This window comes from Balaenoptera borealis (assembly GCF_965194805.1).
Source record: "Balaenoptera borealis genome assembly, chromosome: 4".
Classification (NCBI taxonomy): Eukaryota; Metazoa; Chordata; class Mammalia; order Artiodactyla; family Balaenopteridae; genus Balaenoptera; species Balaenoptera borealis.
The window spans coordinates 114,138,777-114,158,735 of NC_138861.1; the positions used below are offsets into that span (position 1 = coordinate 114,138,777).

The 19,959-nt window shown below is 48.2% G+C and overlaps 1 protein-coding gene across 6 annotated transcripts in view; it reads right to left on the reverse strand.

Annotated features, from left to right (window-relative positions):
* EVC2 (EvC ciliary complex subunit 2) overlaps positions 1–19,959 on the reverse strand; it is a 146,350-nt gene that overhangs the window by 43,044 nt on the left and 83,347 nt on the right. For all 6 annotated transcript variants that reach the window (XM_082389985.1, XM_082389981.1, XM_082389980.1 and 3 more), the window contains 5 exons: positions 18,439–18,614; positions 15,751–15,910; positions 11,257–11,711; positions 5,769–5,973; positions 2,050–2,172 (listed from right to left, as the gene is read on the reverse strand). In XM_082389985.1, coding sequence (XP_082246111.1) covers positions 2,050–2,172; positions 5,769–5,973; positions 11,257–11,711; positions 15,751–15,910; positions 18,439–18,614 — 1,119 coding nt within the window. The remainder of the gene's footprint in view (positions 1–2,049; positions 2,173–5,768; positions 5,974–11,256; positions 11,712–15,750; positions 15,911–18,438; positions 18,615–19,959) is intronic.

Below are 19,959 nucleotides of genomic sequence, written 5' to 3' on the forward strand. Positions count from 1 at the left end.
GGGGCTGCAGACTCTCTGGGCTCCCCTGAACCTGCATTGTGTCCTTGGCCATGGCTCAGGCCACCCATTCTTTCCACCAAATCAAATCCCCACTTTTCCTTCTCTGACAATATCTACCTTAAGTGTGACAGTGGGTCACAAACCAGCGTGCATTGGAGGAAACGCCCTGCCCCACCCCCCATGCTGCTAGTTCCTCCATGTGGTCCCTGCCTCACTCCACCCTTCTCCTCTTCCCCTCCTGGCTGAACTGGGAATCCACCCCACCGGGCACGCTTGGCTCAGCTCTGCTCTGGGAGCCCCACTTCTGCTCCTCCAGGAAGGCTGCTCCCAGGACCCCCCCCCCACCCCAGGGACACCTGTGATTGGGTGACTGAGTCTGTTTAATTCTGGGATGTTTAGCAAGCCATCTGGCTCTCATGCTAATTTCTATCTTCTGAATTAGCCTTTAACAGTAAGACAGATGATATTTCCACCTGTACCTAGTCTTTGTCTTGTGTCTCAATTTTATATAGAACACAAGTGGGAATAGGGTGCTACTTCTTGTGTCGCTTAAGACATCAACAACCTGTACACACCTGGAAGGAGCCATGACCTTGCCTGGAGCAGGTTCTACGGCTCTTTGCTGGATTACGCATTTGTGTTCTGAGAAATACACTTACATTAAAAAAAAATAAATTAAAATAACTAGGTAAAGGACCTGAGGGACAGAAGGTAGGAACAAAAACAGCAGCTCTAGAATATGGTCTGCACCTCCACTCACTGACACACTCCCCTGGGAGTCTGCCCTTTGCTGGGGAAGGCAGCGGGCCCCTGGCAGTGACAACACGGTGTCGACTCTTAAATGTCACCTCCTCAGAGAGACCTCACCTGACTGTCCCACCTACAGTGGATCCCACTTCCCCCTCGCCATCCCCCCACCCCATCACTATCACACCATCTTATTCGTTTCTTTATCGGCACTGATCACGATCTATCATTTTAAGTGCTCTTTGTCTAGAACGTGCGTCTCTGAGAGCTGGGACCACCCCAGCGGTCGTGAACACCATGCCTGGGACATTGCTGCCTCCTCAGCATCCCAGTGGAATGAAGGAACAGCGTGAGATATGCTAGGACAGGAAAAGAAGTTGGCAGGGGGAGGCGTAAGTGGGAGAACTGGGTGTTCCGGGAAGGCTTCTTGGAAGAGGGGACACCTGAGGACAGAGGCAGTGCCTTAGGACAGCTGAGGACAAAGTCCACTTGTTCAGGTAAAAAGAGGTGGAAAGGTAAATCCAGGAAGAGGGAAGGACACGGGTAAGCAGCCCGTGGTCATACGCAGTATGCGCAGAAACAAAAGTGTAACAAAAGGGGGTTGGTGAGGGAGGCTGGGTTGCTTGTGGGGCACAGAGGAGGGTGTGCAAGATAAATGCGGAGACAGAAGTGAAGCAGCACAAGTGAACCCCTCAGCACAGAGCCAGGCACAAGGATGGTGGCAACCACAGGCCACGGAGGCAGCACCAGAGATGAGGCCAGAAGAAGGGACCAGAGAGAGACCTCCTGGGGGAGAAGTGGAGGAAGAGGGTTCCAGGCAGAAGGACCAGGTGAAAAGGGGCGGGGGGCGGGGCAGGTCCCACCTGCAGGAACACAATGTAAAAGCCAGGTGCTGCGGGGAGGGGGAAGGGGAAGCTGGGACGAAGTGAGAGAGTGGCACGGACATATATACACTACCAAACGTAAAATAGATAGCTAGTGGGAAGCAGCCGCATAGCACAGGGAGATCAGCTCGGTGCTTTGTGACCACCTAGAGGGGTGGGATAGGGAGGGTGGGAGGGAGACGCAAGAGGGAGGGGATATGGGGATATATGCATGCATATGGCTGATTCACTTTGTTATACAGCAGAAACTAACACACCACTGTAAAGCAATTATGCTCCAATAAAGATGTTAAAAAGAAAAAAACAGGTGCTGGGTGGAGATGGACAGTCACAGCCCCCAAGGGCTCTGTGCGCCCTTAAACTGGGCGGCTGCCAGCCCTACCATTGTGCTATGAGGAGTGACACATGGAACACTGACCTTTTCAACCAGGTCTTCAGGGGCCTGTTCCTCAAAGAGCTGAATTTTATCTTCAGTGCACTTCTTCAAAAGGTCTGTCTTGCTTTTGCTCTTGGAGCGTGGCTTCCTCGCCCTGGACTGTGGCTGGAGAGAGGGGAGAAAACATGGGCGAGAAAGTGATCGCCGGCAGGTTGGCGCAGCCCCTGGTCTCCCCAAGCCCAGAGAGGCTCCTGCAGCTCTTGGCACCGCACAGCTGTCTTAGCCAGAGAGGGGAGGAGAGATGAACACTCTCCTGGAATGAACTCCATTCATGGGCCTTCGGTCTTGGCATACTTTGGGAGCTCGTCCCGCCAAAGGGAGGAGAGGGATGCTCGTGGGCAGGGCCGGAGCTTTGCAGTCAGACAGAGAGCGGCCCCACCTGCGTCCACCTCCTCTCCAGTGGGGGGACCTCAACCCATCAGCCTCTGTGAGCAGGCACAGGACGGAAGAGGTCCTTGTCCTTGGGAAGCTTACAAAATAGCGGAGGAAAAAAATCAGTAAACATGAAAACAAATAACTGACCAAGACACTCTCAGAGGGTTGGTGAGTGCCATGAAGACAAGGAGACGGAATGAGCCTGCTGGCTATTTTCTTACATTAGGCGGATGGGGACACGTTTGCAGAGGTGAACGGCTGCTGAGGACATCCGTATGCATGCATTCAAGGAGGCATCACATGTGGGCTTTAACATATACCATCCTCCTAGAATAACAGTCTGCACAACCTACACACACATACCAGTTTCTCACAAATGTAAAGAAGTGACATTGCAGCTGAGCCCCGCATGACAAGGTGTCAGGAGTGTGAAAATGTGGGAACAGAAGGTTCCAGACCCTGAAGACCTGAAGCCCAGAGCAAGGGTGAGAGGGGTCGAAGAAGAGGTTGTGTGGGACTTCCCTGGTGGTCCAGTGGTAAAGAATCTGCCTTCCAATGCAGGGGACCCAGATTCGATCCCTGGTCAGGGAACTAAGATCTCACACACGGTGGGGCAACAAAGCCTGTGTACCACAACTACTGAGCTCACGCGCCTCAATGAGAAAGTCCATGTACCGCAAAAACTACAGAGCCCACACACATGCGCTCTGAAGCCTGTGCGCCCGGGAGCCCGCACGCCACAAAGAGAAGCCTGCGCTTCCACAACGAAGACCCAACACAGCCAAAAAAAAAAAAGACAGAAAATAAATAAATAAAATAAATAATTAAAAAAGAGAAGAGGTTGTGGGTGTTCAGTAAATTGATATTCAACGAATGAATGAATGAATGAATGAGTGTATCAGATGCTACAGTCTGTGAGCCTCAGTTTCCAGACCTGTAAAATGGAGCTAATAATACCTACCTCATAGGATTACTGCAAGAACATAACACAATGGAACATAAATGTAACATAATCTAACATAATAAACAGAAAAATATAACAATACAGCATACTGTAATACAACACGATAGAACCTAACAACATGCCATAACAGAATGTAGCATAAATGAGAATATAACAATAAGACATGACATAACATAGCAAAACATAACACCACGCAGTACAGCATAATGTAGCATGACCAACACAACACACACCACATCTAAGAAGCTCAGTGCAATACGTAGCTGGTGGTCACTCCCCATGAGGGCCAGTCCTCCTCCCTTCCCAGCTCACATACCCACCCTTCCTCCACTCTTTCACTGTCATGATCTCCCAGAGCCTGCTCTAGACCTGGACTCAGGCCTGCCCACCAGACTCTGACCCGGTTCCTATGGCCATGGTGATAATGCAACAGAAGACCCCCATGTCCTCAGGGCCTGCCCCAGAGCACTCAGAGGAAGCAAGCACGTACACAGTAATTCACTGAGTTCAGAGACCCCCATTTGACAGAGGTGGAGACTGAGGCCGGAACAGAATTGTCGGCCTCAGCCACATCATGGGAGCCCTAAGAACTAGATGGTGAGCTTCCTGACTCCAGCACCCAATGTCTTTAAAAACTCGGGCTGGGCTCAGCTAATCCCATGAGTGAACTATAGTTTTTATCTCCTGATCTAAGGTGATAATACCAAAAAGAGGAAATGGGGGGTCAACCCCTCTTAGGAACAGAGCTAGGCTGGTGGGTGAGACCCTGAAGCCCAGAGCAAGGTCTGGCACTGGAAGGGGGGGGGGAAGCCAGAGTGGGGCGGGGGTGGGGCAGATCGTGTGCACCCCTCGCAGCCCCACGCACCGTGATGTCAAGTCGGTAGCCTGAAACTGGCCTTGGAAGGAGTATTTACACCAGGGGAATAGGCAAATGCTACAAATCAGGAACTCTGCACCCCCAATGAGAGTCATTTTACCAGCACATGACTGGTCAGGGGTCAGACCACAGGGGGCCTTGAGATCACGGTAGAACTTATAGCTGGGCAGAGAGCACCAAGGATGTGCCTGAATTTTGTTTTCTCCTCAAGGAGAAGCAGTAGGTTTAAAGTCAGAAAGCACCAGCTCCAAGACCAGTCCTTCCACTTCCTGCTATGTCGGTCAATTCACTTTTCCTCTGCTGGTCGGTGCTTTCATCTGTAGAATGGGGACAAAATATCTACCTCCTGGCCCTGCTGTGAATCACAGATGAGCTACTGGAAGTGTAAGTGATTCGAAATGTTTTCAATCTCAACATAATATCAACTCAAAAGAAGTCCCCGCATTCCGCCCACATCTGGTGGTTGGTTGGTTCAGTCAATAAAATTTATTGCACACCTATTATGCACCAGGCACCTTCTAGGTGCTGGGATGGAGTGCTGAACGGGAACTACAAACAGGGAGCTTGTTGGTAGTGGGAGCACAGACTGTGAGTAAGTCGAGAAACCAGGACATTGCAGATAGCAATCAATTCTCTGAAGAAGCGGGAACGCAGCATGTGATAAAGGATGCCTGGGAAAGTGGTGATCTTGGATAGTGCCCAGGGAAGACCTCTCTGCAGGTGACATTTGAACTGAGATGTGAAGAGACCATAAGGAGCTGGCCCTGTGATGTTCTGGGCAGAGGAAACAGCAGGTTCAAAGGCCTTGTCTCAGGTGGGATTCCCCAGAGGCAGAGCCAGAGACAGGGACTGGGGTACATGCAGTTTCCTGAGAGAGGATCTCTGAGCAAGGCATGGGGGGTGAGGGAACCAGGACAGGAGGGGGAAAGGGCCACGCACGGTGGAGGTCGCAGGTAGGGTCTGGCCGTGACTGGTCCACAAGGGGCTCCAGAGTAAACCCTGCACGCAAGAGTTGCCTCCTCTGTGGCACATAACACGTGCTCACCACAGGCCTCTGTCACTCATCACCCTACGAGGCCCCGGGTGAGAGATGCCCTTTCCCACCTGAGCTGAGCACCCTCCTTGTGCCACATGCAGAAGTACTCTGAGTGGGTCACTGGCTGTGGCCAAGGGAGGGGGCAGGAGGAAGAGTCACCTTTCAGGGCAGGTGGCTCCCATCGCTGAGGGGAATGGTCAGGAGAGGGGCGCAGCTGTGAGCCGTGAGTGGCAGAGACTCAGGGCCACTGGTGGACAGTGCAAAGCCCAGGTACCAGTGTGTCCACCACAGAACTTAAGGTGCTTCCAGGAACAGCTGATGCCAACAGGGCCAGAGAGGAGAGGGTGGGAGATGAGCTGAGGGTGGGTGGCGGAGCCAGATCCTACAGTATCAACCACCAGAGGAGACCCCGCTTCTGCACCCACGAGGCCCCGAGACGCCCATCCTACCTGCAGCTCAGGGGCGGCCAGTGCCTGGTCCAATTTCAGGAACTCTGCTTCTCGCCACGCGGTTTGAAATTGCTGCAGCAGGACTCGGGCCCGGATTTTGGGAAGGGCCAAGCTCCTGTCCATCTGAGCGAAGCAGCCGTGAACTTCCTGCCTCATCCCAAGCAGCTCCCCTTCGGACAGGGAGAAGGCAGAGGACCAGAGCTTCCTGGAAAAGGAAGAACAGTGATATGTTCTCGTGGAGAGAAGACAGTGCGGGCTGTGCTGGGGGGAAAGTGTAAATTCAAAGCTCAAACTCCACTAGTCAAATCCACGTCTGGAAAAAAAACACCATCTCCTTAATCGGGCATTCACTCCACAAGGATTTCTTGAGCACCTAATGTGTGTCATGATGGACACAACATCATATCGGGGCTAAGAATTCAGAGTTGCATGAGACAAGCCTGTGAGCATGTCTGTGAGGAGGCAACAGGCGTCCTGGCGCTCATGACCTTGAAGAGAACCTGTCTCCGTTTAGAACAGACATGAAAACAAAGAACTGTCCACCGAGCCTGGTCAGCAGCAGACTGTAAGTAGGGACCAGCAGCCCAGAGGAGAGATGCCCAACTCGGCAGGTCGTGGGGAAGGGGGGCCTTGTGCTGGGTCTTTATAGGATGATGAGTGACAGCTCTCATTTAGGGAAAACCTATTCCGTGCTGGAAACCATGCAGAGTGATTTACCGTTAGGGGCTGACTGTGTCCTCCCAAAAAATATGTTCAAGTCCTAACCCCTGGTACCTCTGAATGGGATCATATTTGGAAATAGGGTCTTTGCAGAGGTAGTTTAGAAGTAAGTTAAGATGGGGTCATATTGCAGTAGGGTGTACCCTTAATCCAATATGACTGGTGTCCTTCAAAGAAGAGAAGACACACACACAAGGAGGCCATGTGATGATGGGTCTACAAGCCAACAAGTGCTGAGGACTGTAGCAACACCAGAAGCTAAGAGAAAGGTGGGGATCAGATTCTCTCCTGGAGCCTTCAGACAGAGCATGACCCTGCCAACACCTTGATTTGGACTTCTGGCCTCCAGAACTGGGAGACAATACATTTTTGTTGTTTTAAAGCCCCTGGTCTGTGGTGCTTTATTATGCCAGCCCCAGGAAACATTTACCTGCACCCTCACTAATCCTTCGGGGACTCAGTCCTCAATTTACAAATGAGGAAGTTAAGGAATGTCCTCCTCTTCCTCCCAGGCAAGGCCTACAGCCACTCTACAGGGGAGAATGGCCACAAGCTCTCTTTCCCACCTCTGGGGATCCAGTCTGGCCAATGAGATGGAAGAGGAGGTCTGCTGGGACTTCTGGACAGAACGCCCTCCCTGACCCCGGAGACAGCATCTGGGGGGAGGCCATCTCTTCTGTCCTGCTTTGGGCAACATGTGTCTGTTCATTGATCACTCAAAAAATCTTCATGTGGGCCTGCGGGACTTCAGCTCACCTAGAAAGTTCTCTCGTGGAAACAGAATAAGACCGAAAGGGCTGACTTGGGTCCCCAGACAGAAGCGGTCTGAAGGCCCCAAGCCCATGTCTTGGGTTCCCTGAGACTCACCAATTTTTCTGAAGCACTTAAGGAAATTGCAGCTGTTCCTTTGTACCTTCCCTCGTGGAGAATCTTTGCCCCACGTGTTTGCTGCTTACGTGGACTCCAAGGTGAAAGCAACTCTGAAATGAATCTGAGTCTTTATTCTTGCCCATCTTCAAACCAGATTGGCCCAGGGTGATCTGGCTTTAATCCTCCACTAGGTAGGCACCAAGATAATACAGAAAGAAATATAGGAGATAGGGTCTTTGCCCTGAAGGAATTTAAAATCCAGGCAGGAGTTTAGCAAAAAGGTCTCAAAGACACTTTCCCTGGCAAAATATGCATTAATTCTTATTTTATAGGACCAGGTTTACAGCAACTCTCTCTTGCTTGAAATTGAGAAGCCTATAAAAATATGTTTCAAAACTATTGTGCAAAGCCATTTCTACTTAATGCCTCAGAAATAAAGGCTACAACCTTTTAGGGTCTTAAATAAGCAAAGTATATAAGCAGACTCAGATTGTGTGTATTGTTAGTTGACCCCCTTTAACCCTTAGGAAAATCATAAAGAGTTTTCTGATACCAAAGTGAGATTTCTCTTTTCCTGTTGAACGACTCAATCGGCGGCTGCTTTAATAATACTCCCTGCAAAATGGAACCACATGAAGTCAAAGAAGATGACCACCCAATAATGAGAAAGTCAAGTCCAATCCATACACTTTGAAGAGCCCAAAGCAGGCTGGATCGAGCAAAGGGACTTTGGTCGAATGTAGATTGAGCTGAATAATTACTGCTGAGAACAATTCGTGGGAATAAGAAGTGGCATTTAAGGATCTGATTTGTATGGGCTTGGAGAAGACAGCATCTTGTTTGTTCAAGAAAACAAAAACTAACAAAGATTGCAAACTAAACAAGGACAGAACCATAAAGAAAGAGAGATGAGAAGGAGCGGAGAGGTCACTTCATCTAAACCAAGACAATCTCACCCTCTGCGAACACCAGGGACCTCTCCTCCCTGGCAGAAAGGTCAGTCCCTGGGAATGAGTACTTAAGGAGGAGGCACTGCATCCTTGAGGCCAGGAAGACCTTGTTCCATCGGATGTAACTGCCACCAAGGAAGGATGGGCACTGCACAACGATGCTCTGCTATTTGGTATCCCTGAAAGGGTTCAAGGAGAGCTCAGGCCTCGGTGCAGATGGGGAGGACCACCGACGTCCAGCAAGCAGCATGCAGGATCAAGAGAAGAGGGGGACAGATGGACCGAGCAGATAGACTGAGAAGGACGCCTTCCCCTACCCTCCCCCAACACCCCCTCCACAATCCTATGTCGATGCAACCTTTTCTAATTAAAAGGGCTTCAATTCAATTCAGAATTGAAATTGTGGCTAAGATCCAAATGGAACTGTGGAGTGGCCATACCGAGGAAAGAATAGTCAAAGGGCTTTGGTTTTGTTTATTCGCGTCAATAGTGTTTTCTGGGTTGGTTGGTTCCTTTAGGAAATATTGATGGGTGGGTCCATCGGTTAAAAGGAAAAGAGCGCTATGTTATAGCCAAATGGGCACAATTACGCCCTCATGTGTAAACAGTCCATACTACTCTAAATAAACAGACTGGGAAGATGGCAGTTACTGTTTATCTTCACTGCGCTGCTGCTGCTGGGGGTTTTGATTCTGTCTTTCATGCGGTGACATTGGTTTCCCCTCTTCACACCCAGACAAGGATCCACCCAGCTGTTCCACCGCCTAGTCTTGCCCCGCCTCAGCAAGGCAACAGTGGGCGGTGTCCCCTTGTCTCTGGCTCCCAGTTCCAGGTCAGTGGCCGGCACCCAAAATGTACCTTCTTCAGAGCTTGGTAAGGATCCTGGTCCTCCATACGGTTACCTGGTTAATTACTCCCGCTTTGTGTATCACAGTCATCTATTTATGTGTCTGTTTTCCTCCTGATCATCTGAGTTCTTCCAGCACAGGAATGATGGTGGTGATGATAGCAGCTACCTCTTATTATCCACTTACTGCAGACCAAGGGTTGTGTTAAAAGACTGACATATACTTGCTCATGTAATCCCTCATCAATGCTGTGGAGTTGGCGCTTTGCCAGATGTGGTTGATGGCACTTCCTTGCCTCTTATCAGCTCAGCTTTTGTTTAGATGGGTTACTCTCCAACAATGCTGGGGATAGGAACACCCCTCACAGCCCCAGAGAGGGAATCCCAGGTGGTCTAAGGCAGGAATTGGCAAACTATGGCCTTCAGACCAAATCTAGCCCACTGCCTGTTTTTGTCAATAACGTTCTATTGGAACACAGTTACGTTCACTTACGGATTGTCTGTAGCTGCTTTCACGCTACCGGGGTAGAGCTGAATAGTTGCAACAGAAACCATGTAGCCTTCAGAGACTCAAATATTTACTATCTGGCACTTTATAGAAAAAGTCTGCTGTCCTCTGGTCTACGACAGTCATGGCCATTTCACTCTCCTTGCCGGTGAATGGTTTAGGCATGGGCTGGTGATGTAGTCCTGCCCAGTGGAATCAGAAGAATCAGTGCCTCACATGTTAAAAAGAGATGATGTATGTGACACCTGGAGCTGCAGCAGCCATCCTGAAACCATGTGGGGCTGAGCCCAGAGACCAAAGCAGCACACTGAGTACAGTGGAGCAGAAGGATGTTGAGGGCTGGATCCTTGATAGTATCATTGGGTCATGGAATCAAAACTAGAAAATTTACCCCCCCGACTTCTTATAAAATGCTTTTTTCACCTTCTAACAACCCAATAGTATCATGTGCTGCTGAAAGCACTGTAAATGATTTATCATTGTCATCCCGTTCTACAGGCAAGAAAGATGAGGCTCAGAGAAGTTAAGTAACTTGCCTACACTCAGACAGTTGGTGGCAGTGCTGGGATTTAAACCCAGGTTTTTGGTCTACACTGCCCACATTTCATTCCTCTCTGTAGCCCCATGTGGGCCGTGTTCGAGGCTCCTCCAGTTTCCAATCTGACGTGCCAGCCCTAAACAGTTGCCAAAGCTTTGCTGGTGTCTATCACACAACTGATGGCCCCTTTTGGGCCACACCAAATCTCAGTCTGCACAAAGAGCTGGCAAATGCTGCAGGGGAGTGAAGGACTGTCAACAGTGGCCCCTCTGGAATTTGATTTTAACTTGTCCTCATTGCTTCCATAGCTCTCCAATGGCTTTAAAAACATTAGTGGTGCAAATTATCCATTATTTTATAATTATTACACCAGGATTGCTGGCGGGCCATGGCTTACAGCCTCCTAGTCAGAAGTGGATGTCATTCCATGGTTCTTGAATTCAATGAATGAAGGGGCCCCGTAAAGAGACGGTGCAGCGGGCCGTAAGGCCTGGAATGAAGGCCCACTACCATGTGCTCCCCGACATCTGCTGACACAGGGAGGGCCTCATGTGGCTTAACTACAAGTTCCCCTCCCCACCCTGCTCCTGTGGACAAGGTCCCCTCTTTACACAACACTTCTCATCAAGGCGACCAGGCGCAATCCCTGCTTACTCATGAGCAGTGGGTTTCAGTTCCCTGCCAGCCTGTAATTGTCCAAACAAGCCCATCACATCCTCCCACAGGAACCAGGGGGCACCTCACCCTCTTGTTACCCTTGCATTGGCCAAAAAGTTTGTTCGTTTCCCCCCTCACGTGAAAAACCCGAACTTTTTGGCCAACCCAAATACAAAGCCTGCCCCCCACGAGCCCTGGTTGTTTGCTCTGCAACTCCCGAGTGGCCCTGGGGGACATGCACTGCCCGTCTTCCCTGGGCTGTGGGTATAAGTGACTAATGCACTGCTGTCCAGCGTCAGATGGCACGTGTCTGGCCATCCCCGTAACCAGGCGGTGAATCCCTCCCCCACCAATGGGAGGAAAGGAGGCGATGAAAACACACAGGGATTAAAACTCACATGAAGATCAAGTGCTCCCAGTGTCTCAGCTCCGCCTGCTCCTCCGTGGAGGCCTCCAGGGCATCGTCCTTCAGTCTCTGCCTCACGCTCTGGATGCCCTCCTGGCCCCTGTCCCTCTCCTCGCCCTCGAGCCGCTCGGCCCGGGCGGCCAGGTCCCTGCTGTGCTCCTCCAGGATCTGCTGCAGGAAGAGCCAGGGGACCCCGCGCTTGAGCAGCTCCTGGGTCATCACCGAGTTCTGCAGCCGCCGCAGCTGCTCCGTGGCTTTCTCGGACAGTGAGAGGGTCAGGGCCCTGAGCTCGTCCAGGGCAGCCTGGTCCAGGCGCTCCTGCAGCTCCTCCAGGGTGGCGCTGTGCTCGGCCACCAGGCTCCGCCACTGGCGCATGTACTGGCGAGCATCCTCAGCCGCCCCGAAGGCTTCAGCGACGGACAGCTGCTCCCTCCGCTGCTCCTTGTGCTGGCAGGAGTTCCAGAACAGACAGTTAACAGGGGGTGGGACTCGGGTGCACAGCCCTTGGGGAAAACACTCTGGTTGCAGGAAGCACAGAATGTCAACAGCCCTTTCCCCAACCACCTCACATTTAGCAAATTATTCTTTAAAACAAAAAAAGTAACATAATTTAAAGACCAATGGAGATTGCCAAAGTAGCAGCAGAGGAGAACTGAACCACGAAATGGAAACTCTGAATAAATACTTTGCTCTTCTAAAACCAACTAAGATTTTTATGCAAATAGGCTAATAGGACAGAAATACTGCAAGAGCGTGTTCCAAACTGGAAGGACTCTTGATTTCTCCCCATGGTCAAGCTTTAGACAACAAGAGAGGAAATTTCTATTAAGGTTTTATCTTCTTAACAAATCCTCCCCAAAGGAGAAGAGTGTGTAACCTGATTGATCTTTAGTAAAATGTGACCACCTTTTACTCATTTGTTTCAAAGAAGGACCCAGGACATCTTTTTTTCTCTTCCTTCACTCAGATATAATATTCTCTCTATTCTCTCCATCTTGCTCTCTTCTTCTGGACTAGACAAAATCTGCCTCTATGTTAATCACAGTATTCCAGAGGCAAGGGGTGGCAAATTTCATAATTCAAAGATTTATGGTGAGGATTTAAGCAAAAGGCTTAATCTGCCTCATCCAACTGAGCTTTTAGCAGTGCCTCTTTTGTTTGAGGCTGCATTGTTTTTAAATGAATCAATAAACTTGATCGTTGTTCCCCCCTCCCAAAAAACCAAAATTATTCTTTAGAAAATAACCCAAAGTGTAGTGAAAACTTCATTTGTTCAACATTTATTGAACACGTATTTATTGAGTAGGTAAAACGCAAGAGGCAGACCACCTGGGCTCCCATCCTGGCTTCTCCACCTACAAGATGAGCCACCCAAAACGAGTGTCTGGCCCTGTCTGGGCCTCTACTGCCTAATCTGTAAAATGGGGATAATAATAGGATCTACTTCACAGAGTAGTTGTGAGGATGCAATGAGTTGCTGAAGACATGTGTAACTCTGAGAGAAGGGCCTGGTGCAGAATTGGCATCAATGAATGTCTGCTATTATTATTACCAAGTCCCAGGCACATAGGAACTGAAAATTGAGATATCCTAAGAGAAGACCCCCCTGAGATCCATGAGAGACAATTTAAATGAGGAGGTCACAGAAGGCCTTTTAAAGAAGGAGATCCAAATGGATAAACAACAAGGTCCTATTGTATAGCACGGGGAACTATATTCAATATCCTGTAGTAAAACATAACGGAAAAAAACAACAACAAAGGCTAATCACCACCAAGAGTAATTATAGTAATAATACGCTACTACCAATTTTAAAAAGTTAAGAAAATAAAAAATAAAGAAGGAGACCCAAGGGAGACCTGAGGGATGAGGTCATATCTCAGTTGGGTTAAGATGGGGGAAAGGATATTCCTGGGAGAAAGAGCAGTAGGCATAAAGGCCCTGTGCTGGGAAAAAGCTGACATGCATAGAGATGTACGTCACGGTGTTATTAACAATAGTGCACCTGTGGATAGTCTGGGTTCTATTTTGTGCAAATATGTCTTGTTCATGGGTCCAGGTGACCAGAGAGTGTCAATTCCTTCCTTCTACAATATTGGTTGAGCACCTACAATGTGTCCTCAGAGCTGAGGATATGACACAAACCTTTGCCTTTGTGGAGCTATGTTCTAACTCTGTGCCACTCACAAGGTTTCTCAAAAGCAGCTGTAAGAAACAGTACTCATGGAAAACTGCTGAAATATCTGCAGTTCTTCCATCCTTCCAGATCCTAGCCTTGAACCAGGCCAGACCATCAGAGAAGTGTGTTCTTGGGCCTCATTGCTTTGATCCTTGAGCCAGTGGAGATGGATAAGGTGATGCTAAAGATGGGGTGGAGTTCAATGGTCCAGGCGAGAATGCTGGGCCCAACACTTGATAATAAAAGCAGAGTTTTTAATCAATCAAATTAAGTTATTCTGTTTCCCTTTCCCTCCCGCATGGCACCAGACAACCACCTGTGTTATCCCATGCATCTAGTATCTCCTCTGAATCTGTCCTTGTTCCCAGGCTCAGGACATGCTCTCATCAGTTTTGACCTGGTCAAGGTCTACAGCCTCCCACTGGTCCCACTGTAGACCTGATCAAGGTCTACAGCCTGGGGCTCCTCCAACTCTATCCGAAGGCTGCTCACATGAGCTTCCTAAATCCCAAATCTGATCTTCCTTTTGAAACTGAGCAGGACCTGTGGGGCTCCTGGGCATGGGAGCCTTTTGAACAGCTGCTAATCAGGGAAGGGAGGGGAGGCAGAGACAAGGGAGGAGCAGCCAAGAAACAATAGTGCAGCCTTGGGGCAGGGTCCCGGTTCCACCTCAAGGGATACACAGAACAGTATCTCTGAGCTCTTTTACAGAACTAAAACCCCCAACAAACGGAAGATGTTAGCATTCTTCATTCCAGAGAAGGTAATGACCTGCTCATCAGGAGACCACCTGAGGCCAGATTAGGGAACTGCGGGGCCCTGCACACACCCTGATCCTTAGCAGCATGTCTGCCCTTGAACCACTGCTACAAAACTCATCACCAAATCCTCCCGGGTTGGGACACACGGTTTTTCAGGGCATGAGCCCACTGTGTCCTTCTTCGCCTGACAAAGCAATAAAGCTATTCTTTTCTACTTCACCCAAAACTCTGTCTCCAAGATTTGATTCAGCACTGGCGCACAGAGGCCGAGCTTTGGGCATCACTTCTCCTCCTGAAAATCCTTCAGTGTTCCCCACTGTCCTCCAACGAAGGTCAGCTGCCAGCCCGGCACACTGCCCTCATTGACGAGGTGCTGCTTCCCGGGCGTGTCTCCTCCAGCCCCCGCCCCCTGTCCTCCCAGCTCTCATGTTCTCCGAGCTCCAAGCACAGCGGGGCACCCTCGCCTGAGTCTTTGAACAAGACGCCTCCCCATCCCCTGCAGTGTCCTTCCTGCCTTGCTCGCATCAGGTGCTCATTTGTCCCCCAGAACTCGGGTTCCCCAGGAGACGGTGACTTCCTCTCTGTGCTACCGGAGCGTGTAGGGAGCACATGATGCCTTTCTGTGGTTGCCGGTTGGTCTCTCCCCTCTCGAGGTTCACAAACAGCTGAGCAGGTCCGTGTCAAGGACAAGGCCTGGGCTCAATTCCACGTCTGCCACTCACTAAACATGTGACCTTGACCTCATTACTTAATACTGTGATCTGAATGCTTGTGTTCCCCCAACGTCCATATGTTGAAACCTAACATGGGACATGGTGGTGTTAGGAGAGGGGGCCTTGGGGAGGTGCTTAGGTCATGAGGGTGGAGCCCCCTGAATGGGATTAGTGCCCTTATAAAAGAGGCCCCACACTCACCCACCAAGCTACCTCCCCCTTTCCACCCTTCTGACTTCTACCAGCAAGAAGTCAGCTGTCTGCAACCAGAAGAGGGCCTTCACCAGAACCCGACCTTGCTGGAACCCTGATCTTGGACTTCCAGCCTCCAGAACTGTGAGATATAAATTTTGGTTCTTCATAAGCCACCCAGTCTGGTACTTTGTTATAGCAACCCAAAGAGACCACAACACTTAAGCCCTCTCAGCCTCAAATTCTTCATTAAAAAAAGAGAAAACAGTAGCATCTACCTCATAGGGTTAATGTAAGGATTAAATAAAATACATAATACACTTAGCACAGTGCCAATTAAACACTCCATAAATGTTGTAGCACCCATCTGTCATTATTCACTGGAACCAGCACTCCTATTCCCTTGCCCTGGCAGACATTACTAACCTACTGCAACCCTCAGCTTTGCTAGGACCTGTAGAAATCTTGACACAGCATTCCAAAAAGTCACTACCAATCAACTGTAGATGGCACATCAGGATGCCTGCCCAGCTGCCCTTTGGATCCTAGCCCTCTGATGGCAGTGCCTGGCATGGAACCTGGCACTTGGTGGGTGTTCACAATGGTTATGTAAAGAATCAGGAGCATAATTCCTTATATACCTTTTGCAGCATCTCTCGCCTTCTCTTAATTATTAATTTTTGGTGGAGTTTTTTCTTTTCCTGCTTTAAGTCATTGTCCAACTTCTGTTTTATAGAAAAGACTTCTGTCTGAGCCCGCTCCAAGAGCACCCGCATCTGATCTTCATCCAAGTAGCCTGCTCTAGATGAAGAAGATGCAGAGTTAGTTAACACACTCTCCAAACTCACCTGCAGCTTGACTGTGCTGTGGCTGAATGTTCATCTCCATATTAGTTTGGTTTGAATCAGAGGAATCTCTACCATCAGAAGAAGCAGGAGAACAGGCAGCTAAGACGTTACTAAAATGCAGGAAGGGTAAGGTCAGCTCTTTCAGAGATGTGCAGAGAAAGCTCAGCATCCCGAGAGAAATTACAATTGGGCAAGAGTTCTCGGAGAAAGCAACGTTCAAGGGGACCACTGTGGAACAGACAGAATCTTCCAAGAGGAGATGGTAGATTAGGAAGTCCTAGTGACAGGAATGGCACAAGTAAAGTCCAAGAGGTAAAATGTAGGGAAAACTCGGTGTGAGGGTTGATTCTGTTTATCAACTTGACTGGCCAGGGGGCCCAGATTAAAGATCACTTCTGAGTGTGTCTGTGCAGGTGTTTCCAGGTGAGACTAACGTTTGAATGGGTGGGCTCAGTAAAGCAGATGACCCTCCCCAATGTGGGTGGGTACCCAGTCCACTGAGGGCCTGAACAGGATAAAAGGTGGAGGAGTAAGGAATTCGCTTTTTTTTCCTGCCTCACTGTTGAGCTGGGACATTTCATCTCATCTTCTCCTGCTCTAGGGCTGGGATTCATTCCCCTGGTTCTCAGGCCTCTGGACTGAATTACACCACTGGCTTTCCTGGGCCTCCAGCTTGCAGACAGCAGATTTTGGGTCTTCTCAGCCTCCACAGTCACACGACACAATTCCTCATACATATCTTACTGGTTCTGTTTTTCTGTTGCTGCCACTATCACCACTACCATTCCCAGTCTGTCTGCATCCTTGGGCTGGGCCCCCTGCTTGGCATACAGTAGATTCACCATGGAAGCTTCCTGAAGGAATGAATAGGTGACTGAGCAAATGGTAGATACACATTTCAGAAATATAAGTCTGTGCCAACCTATTAAAATAGGATTTAAAAATCAGGGGTACAAAACACTTCCCTGGTAACTGCTCCCAATGGTATAACCAGCTATTGGGTGCTTCCGTTCAAGGCAAGGAGCTGTTTCTTTCACTCGAGTGAAAATGAATCAGGAATGTCAGGTTAACTGCAGTGACAAATTCATTAGCATCTTTGGGTGGGAAGTGTTCACATAATTTGCACCTTACCGAATCCTCATTAAAGAGGGCAAGAGAGCTGCCAAGTCCTAGTACAATTACCCAGGTAGTAGAACCAATTCATAAAAGCACGGCTTGCCCTAAGAAAGCCAACTTTATCAACATGGCCCTACTCATTTTAAAGCTTGTAATCTACAAAGAATAAATTTCATTGTTGACAATTATGCGTCTCCCTAAAGACTAGCTGAGAAGGAATGCTGTCGAGGGGCTAGAGGCTGCAGTGAGCAGCACCATTTACCTGGCTGCATGGTACCCCAGTGTTGCTGAGAAAAAATACTCAGAATCCAAGATAAGCATCTGTGTATTCATACTTAATTCCAAAGGCCAAGACATGGAGGCAACCTAAATGTCCATTGACAGATGAATGAATGAAGAAGATGTGGCATATATATATATATATATATATATATATATATATATATATATATGTAATGGGATATTACTCAGCCATAAAAAAGAATGAAATAATGCCATTTGCAGCAACATGGATGGACCTAGAGATTATCATACTAAGTGAAGTAAGTCAGACAGAGAAAGACAAATACCATGTGATGTCACTTATATGTGGAAGCTAAAATATGATACAAATGAACTTATTTACAAAACAGACTCACAGGCGTAGAAAACAAACTTATGGTTGCCAAAGGGGAAAGGCGGGGAGGGATAAATTAGGAATTTGGGATTAGCAGATACACACTACTATATATAAAATAGATAACCAACAAGGACCTACTCTATAGCACAGGGAACTACACTGAATATTTTGTAATAACTTATAAGGGAAAAGAATCTGAAAAAGAATAGATATATATATGTATGTATAACTGAATCACTGTGCTGTACACCTGAAACTAACAAGTCAACTATACTTCAATTAAAAAGAAAAACAAAAATAAAAACAAACTCCCTCCCCAACCAAAAAAAAAAAAAAAACAAAGGTGAATGCAAGAGCCAGCGGTGTCCTAGAGTTCAAGGAGAAGTGGGCTATCCCAACACACAGTTCATGAAAGCCTCCACCATTGATTTCTCTATGAAATGTTGGGGATTTGCTTTAAAATAACTCAGGGTAGGGATGTATAGCTACCTCAAGATTGCCCACAAGCTGGTACCTACTGAAGCTGACGATGGGCACATGTCGGCTCACTGTATGGTTGTCTCGACTATTGGGTATGTTTTTAAAATTCTGTAATGCAAAGGATTCTTCCAACTAGAGAGTTCTTAAGAAATAAGTCAGGAGCAGCCAGTGCAGTCGCTGAATGAACAGAAGTAGATGGTCTTTGATGAGGAACGTTGGGGCAAGGCTGTTTGTCTGCATCCTTTTGGGTGGCTTGGGGGTTTTACCTCTCGTGTTTCTGGATAAGGAGGGTCAGCTGAGCAGAAGCAGTGCTAAACAGGCCCTGCACACGGGTCTCTGATGACTGTATGTTCTGGACCAGGTACTCCCTGTGGCCAAATCTTTTACTGAGATGGTATCTCTTACTAGCCTGGAAAAAGTCCATTAACTCTTCTACATTCTCCTGTTAAAAAAAAAAAAAAAAAAATCAAGAAAGTATGCTTAAATAAAATTTAAAGAAAATTCTTTCTAGTCAGTTAAAATATCACATTTCCTTTCTGAAGAAAATACATGGGAATAGAAGCCCTGGGATTAACACCTTAAATGTCCCTGCCCCGAACAAAGGCTTAGAAGAAAATTACATACTAATAAGAAATGAGGGCTTTGAAAAGTGCATTTGAGACCCAGATGGTAAAGAGTTATCAAAACAACTTTGCTTCCCTAGGAATGGAATATAAATTTCACTCAGGCATCCTTCACCCATGTGCACAGTCATACCTGTGGCGCTCCCCAAACACAGCACCAGCACAGGTGCTGAAGTTCTGGGATAAGTTAGCCACCGGCTCTGACCCCAGAACTCCCACACTCATGGAGGACACGAGATGAGCCTGGTCACAGAGTAGCAAGAAGTTCTTATAATGTACAAAATGCATAAGAACCCAAGCAAGCACAAGAGAGTAATAATGGCCTTGCATATACTGGATGTTTTTGCTGGGCCTGGCATTGGACCCAGAGCATTTCTCGTCTTTTGTAACTTAACTTAGGGAGAGGATACTATTATTCCCACTTCACAGATGAGGAAACTGAGTCCATATCACACAGCTGGTAAATGACTGAGCAGGGATTTGAACTCAGCCATCTAATTCCAGGGCCTGTGTTTTAACTTCATAATAGGCTGTCTCCCAAATCCAGCTTCAAACAGTAGCATAATAATTAGACCAGCAGTAATTAAACCCACGGTAATTAAAACATCAGCCTCAGTGTACTATCCCACTGACCGGCTCTGCTGTCTTTTTTTCCATCTGGGGAAATACTGTCCATGCAGTGGGTTACCCGAAAGTTCAACATTTTGTTCAATAAGAAACGTATGGTGTTTTCCTTTCCACACAAAAGCTATAATCTCTCCAGGTCCAACACCTGAGGATTTGCACTCCCCTGACAGTGAAAAGCAGAATGGTCGGTGGGATGTGGCCAAATGCCAGCTTCTCTCTGAGAGTTCCTGGCAGCAGAATCAATACAGCAGGAACACTGTGGTGACACTTTCATCCTCTACGGAGCTGGATCACGTGAGTCAGCTGACCTGAGCCCTTGACGTCGGGAAGCTCAGAGTCGGGATCCTCAAATACTAACCTGTCTGTGCCTTGGGACTGTCACCAGGGCTGTTACTTTTTTGTCCCCAGTATTTTTTTTTTTTTAATTTTTATTTATTTATTTATTTTATGTATCTATTTTGGCTGCGTTGGGTCTTCGTTGCTGTGCGTGGGCTTTCTCTAGTTGTGGCGAGTTCGTTGGGGTGTGCAGGCTTCTCA